Source organism: Otolemur garnettii, unplaced genomic scaffold (genome assembly GCF_000181295.1).
Source record: "Otolemur garnettii isolate 467f Iridium unplaced genomic scaffold, OtoGar3 scaffold00140, whole genome shotgun sequence".
Taxonomy (NCBI): Eukaryota; Metazoa; Chordata; class Mammalia; order Primates; family Galagidae; genus Otolemur; species Otolemur garnettii.
In genome coordinates this window covers 2,227,278-2,232,603 of record NW_003852535.1, presented here as the reverse complement: position 1 = coordinate 2,232,603, position 5,326 = coordinate 2,227,278, and the positions used below count along the sequence as shown (strand labels likewise).

At 46.8% G+C, this 5,326-nt stretch overlaps 1 protein-coding gene across 2 annotated transcripts in view; it reads right to left on the bottom strand.

Moving 5' to 3' along the window:
• Nucleotides 1-3,868, bottom strand: part of DPF2 (double PHD fingers 2) — a 21,713-nt gene extending 17,845 nt beyond the window's left edge. For both annotated transcript variants that reach the window (XM_023518482.1, XM_003798646.2), the window contains exon 1: nucleotides 3,700-3,868. In XM_023518482.1, coding sequence (XP_023374250.1) covers nucleotides 3,700-3,731 — 32 coding nt within the window. In that variant the 5' untranslated portion in view covers nucleotides 3,732-3,868. The remainder of the gene's footprint in view (nucleotides 1-3,699) is intronic.
• Between the last annotated feature and the right edge of the window lie 1,458 nt (nucleotides 3,869-5,326).

The following is a 5,326-nucleotide window of genomic DNA, read 5'->3' as shown; positions in this document are numbered from 1 at the left end:
AAAAGAAGAAGAAGAAGAAGAACGAAAGAAAAACTATAAGCCCCCAGGGAGAAAAACTGGGTGATTAGGACAGTTTCTTCCACGTGCCTTTTTATATCTTTTGAATTTAGAAGTAGGCTTTTAACCAACTAATTAATCTCATGTACTAATTTTACATTTATGGAAGACATGTGAAATACCTTAAGTTCTTGAAGCGTTTTTTGTAGAGACAGAGGAGTCTCACTTTATCACCCTCAGTAGAGTGCCGTGGCATCACACAGCTCACAGCAACCTCCAACTCCTGGGCTTAGATGATTCTCTTGTCTCAGCCTCCTGAGTAGATGAAGAGTACAGGTGCCTGCCACAACGCCCAGCTATAGTTTTTTTTTTTTTGCCGGAGCTGGGTTTGAACCCACCACCCTCAGCATATGGGCCAGCACCCTTCTCCTTGAGCCATAGGTGCCGCCCACCTGGCTGTTTTTGTGTTGCAGTTTGGCCAGAGCCAGGTTTGAATCTGCCACCCTCAGTATATGAGGCCAGCGCCCTACCCACTGAACCACAGGCACTGCCCAAGTTCTTGAAGCTTTTATTGAGCACTATTACTGATATAAAATGTGTTTTTGCTAAGGCCCATCTTGGACCCCTCTCCATTCTCACACAATCAAATTATGTAGTAAAGAATCTTCTTGGTCTCAAAAGGCTCAATGGGAAATCTGAATGAAGGGCTAAGCGCCTTAATAAGTTAGAAAACAACACAGTCCCAGGAGTTATCTGGTGCTAAGAAGCATGACAATAGAACCAATTGCGTTCTTGTCCTTCAAGGTTTAATAATCACTTTGGTATCGAAGGTTAAACTAACAGAAAGAATTCATATTCATATTCAATCAATCTTAAACTGAGAGCTGAGACAATTTCCTTTCCATAGCTTCTCCAATACCCATGAAGATATCTGGAACACAGACTTGACTTAATAAAAAGTCCTTGGCTGGGCTTCAAGTCACCACAGAACGTGGACATTTGCTTAACCCAGGTGGACCTTGGTTCTCTTCTAGATTGGGAAGGCTGGACTAGATGAGCTCTGATGTAACAGGATTCTACATGAATGAGAGCCTAGGTATGAGAAGCTGAATTTATGTCTATAAATTGGGCTACATCAACAAACTCTGCCCTAGAATCTGATGAAGGCCTTTAGTGAGAAGTCACAATAGACCACACTGCACAGCTTAGCTTGCTTCTAGCAAGTGAAACAGACACATACCACACAAAGAGATGAAAATACCACAGTACAGTTTGGCTTGATTCAAAGAGCTGTAATGATGGTAATTTGAGGTGGGCATGAATCTTGTGCAGGAAAGCAGAGGGGAGAATGGAGCAGGTTCACATTTTCACATTTGCTTGCCTTTAGAAGGCAGCCACATTCTGACCACACAGAGTAAAACGGGATAAACAAGGCTGAGTGCAGCAGCTCCTTTGTTTGTGTTGATGGGAATTGATAATGACACTGAAGTCAAATAGAAGGAAAGGCCAGGCTGGCTGAGGGCTACAAAGTCAGAGCAAGGAGGTTGGAAACCATTTTACCAGGAATGAATGAGATGTTCTGTCGGAGCTCTTGCAAGTTAAGTGATTTCAGAAGGTGGAGCAGTCTTGGGGGTATGAGGGCTGGGAATGAAACACTTAAAAGAGTGTGGAGGGGGCAGAGAAAGAGTCTGATGAAGAGAGCAAGAAAGAATGAGAGAGCGTTCTTAAGAACTTAGGGGTCCTGCAGCAAGAAATTTCAAGTTAATATTATTCCCTAGATATTTTTATCTAATTCAGAAAGTTTCAAAACCAGTCAGCAGCCACAGCTATTTTATACCATTATTTTGCCCTAGTAAGACCCATTAAAGACTGTTCAAACCTGCATCCCATTTGAGAACGATAGTCAATTTACAAATAGCAAAATTCTTTGCCCAGGAAAAGATTCAAGTTAGAAAAGATGGGCTAGTACTCCTGACTTCAACATATAATCTCAGCTGTCAGAAGACTTGGTGTATAAACAAGAGAAGCGCTAGAAAAGCATCTCCTTCCAGGGTAAGAATGGTACAGGAAGAATGGAAGCCCATTCTTAAAAAGATTGTTCTGGTAGGGGACTGTATTAATTGTGGTCAATGCAGTTTTTTCATTATTAGTACTTAATAACACTACATGATAAGGCTTGCACACTGAATAAAGTCTTTTAACATGAAAAACCTCATTACACATAACACTCCAAACCCAGGCAAGTTTGACATTTCCCCAGGACAGCAAGATTTTCCAGGAAAGAAGCTGTTACTCTTTTTCAATAATCATGAAACCTGTGTAAATTTTCTGGTTACAATGGGATGTGGAAGTCAACAAAGAGAAGGGGCAGAGAAACAAAGAAAAAACATCTGAGTCAGGAAGGATAACTATATAAATGCTGTATCAATAGTGTCATTTCTAAATTGAGAAAAATGTCAGCCTGAAGAGAGAGCTGGGGAAACAGAAGGGGGCCGATCAGAGAGAAAGATAATAGTGTTGGGAGGAGGGATGGCTGAAAGAGGCAGCAGGATAAAGCAGAAAGCAAGTTTAAAAAAAAAAAAAAAAACTACAAGGAGAAAGCACTTAGCTTAATGGAAGTGGAAAAGCATACTCAAAGAAAAGGCTCCAGGCAGAAGGGGATGCAACTTACCCTCAAAAAAGGCTCTTGGGAAAGGGGGTGGGGGGTAGCCCATGACAAAGAGGAGAAGCTGTGGATCCCCAGCCTTTTCCGTCTTCCACTCGAAAACCCTGACTGGACAGCTAGACAGCGCTCCATTTTCCTACCCTTGCACCAAGCCCAATAAACCTTTTAAAAGCTTGCTCTGTTCACGCACAGGGCATTAACTCATTTCAAATTTCATTCAGATTCTTCCTCGGGGAGGAAGCAGGCTGGAACAAATCAAGTCCCAATCATCTTTAACTCACAGAAAGCAGCTAACAGATCAGTTTCGATGTTCTCAACAACCATTAACTTTAACTTTGCTCGAAATCTGACTAGTACAATGGTATCGTATAAGAAGAAGAATGCCCAGAGAGATGTCCCTTTATGCGCTCAAGTTGTCCAGTTCCCGGTTTTTGATGGCTGTGACTGGCCGGCGTAAAGACCCACTCCCCTTGAAGTTCTTTCCTTTCTGTATCTGCTCCTCGACAAATTCTTCCCAAGAATATTTTTAGTCTCGGGTTCTTGCTACCTAAGACTTCCCCAAACGTCATGGGGCCGCTTAGAACTACAGCAGTCCTGCAGTCCTAACACCCACAGGGGCCGCCGAGCCTGTTGCTCCAAGGCTGGCTGCGGGCAGTAGATGGGGAGGGGTCGGCGGGGCTCGCACAGGGGTAGCCGGGGCCTCGGCGTCTCGGAGAGGAGCCGGACCGTAAGTTTCTCGTACGCAGCCAGGGCGCCATACTCTGGAAGCCGTGAGCCCCGAGGAGTGCTCAGATCACACGGCCTCACAGGGAGGCTTCCAGTCCTGGGTTCCAGTGTGCCCCGCTCAGGGCCTCCACAAGTTTCCAAAGAAGCGCAATGTCTTCTTCGGAGTCTCCCGCTTCCCTTCCCACTAGGAGTCGCAACATGGTCTTCCCGACCATGTTCCTCTCCCTGCCTCGTCTCTTCCCGCACCGCCCACTACCTCCAGGCCCCTTACAAGACCACCCGGCCTAGGAAAGAAAGAAACCACCACTCACAGCTTCACTACATTCTCTACCACAGCCGCCATCTTCCCTGCTTCTCTCCCTCAGGCCCGGAGGCCCCTGAAACCCACAGCGCGCAGGCGCCGGGACTGCGCTGGGGCACCAGTTTCCTCTTCCCTCTGCGCAGGCGCCTCCCAGGCACGCGGGCGCGCCCGAAAGCGAGAGCTGGAGAACGAACTTCGCGTCCGCTTGCTGGGTATACGAGAAGGAAGCCCGCAGGAGCCCGACGCGCAGGCGCGACCGGAGACGGGTGCGCGCTTGGTGCTCGGACTGGAGCCTCTCCCAGTTAGAGCAGCTGGAGGAAAGGGGAGTATCTGACCTGGTGCAGAAGAGAGAATGTAAAGGTTGGTGGAAACTGGCCTCCCCCACCCCACGAAATAGGTTGGATGGAGCGCGTGTGTCCTACCTAGCTGACGTTTAACCACATGGTTAACCCTTTGCCGCTTATGCTCCCAAATATGTTCCCATTTTAGAGAGACGAAAGTAAACGCCCAGAACTGGGCAGTTCTTTGGCCTGACTACTGCAATCTGACAAAAGTTACCGTACTTTACTGCTACTAAATCCAGCTTCTGAACTTCACTGGTACCTGCCTCTTCTCCCTTAGTTGCTACTCCTAAGTTCACTCTGTCTACTTAGGTTCTGATGAACTTACTCCCTTCGACTATCTTCTGTACCATTTCATTTCTCCTTTACTGTTAAATGAAAATCTGTGTGCAAACATGCCTTACCCCTTAAAAAAAAAATCAAAAGCTCTTCCTTAAGCCCAAGTCCGCCTTTATCACTCCATTTCTTTTTACCCTTTCAAAGCAGAATTCTGCTTATATTCACTATCTCTGTTGCCTTCTTTCCAAATCCCTCTCCCACCCAGTTTATTATTTTTCTTTCTATAAACGGAGTTTCACTTTGTTGCTCTCGGTAGAGTGCTGTGGCATCACAGCTCACAGCAACCTCAAATTCTTGGGCTTAAGCTATTCTCTTGCTTTAGCCTCTTGAGTAACTGTGACTACAGGCACCCAGGCTACTTTTTTGTTGCAGATTGGCCGGGCCGCTACCCTTGGTACATGGGGCCGGCGCCCTAGGCGCCCTACTCGCTGAGCCACAGGTGCTGCTATCTTCCACTCAGTTTAATGGGGATTTTATTCCCACCCTTTCACTTGAAATAGCTCCTAACAAAGTTGTTACAATTCCAGCTAGGTATGCTGGGCTCACAAGTGTAATCCCAGCACTTAAAGGGGCCAGGGAGGGAGGATCACTTGAGGCCAGCAGTTCAAGACCAGCCTGGGCAACATAGCAAGGCCCTCCTAAATTATTTTACACTGGGTGTTATTTAGTCCTAGCTACTTAGGAGGCTGAGTCAAGAGGATCACTTGAGCCCAGGAGTGTGAAGCTGCAGTGAGGTATGATGGCACCATGGCACTCCAGCTAGGGTGACAGAGCAAGACCCTATCTCAAAAAAAAGTCGGCTTGGCGCCTGTGGCTCAAGTGACTAAGGCGCCATCCACATACACCTAAGGTGGCGGGTTCGAATCCAGCCCGGGCCCACCAAACAACAATAATGGCTGCAACCAAAAAATAGCCAAGCGTTGTGGCGGGCGCCTGTGGTCCCAGCTACTTGGGAGG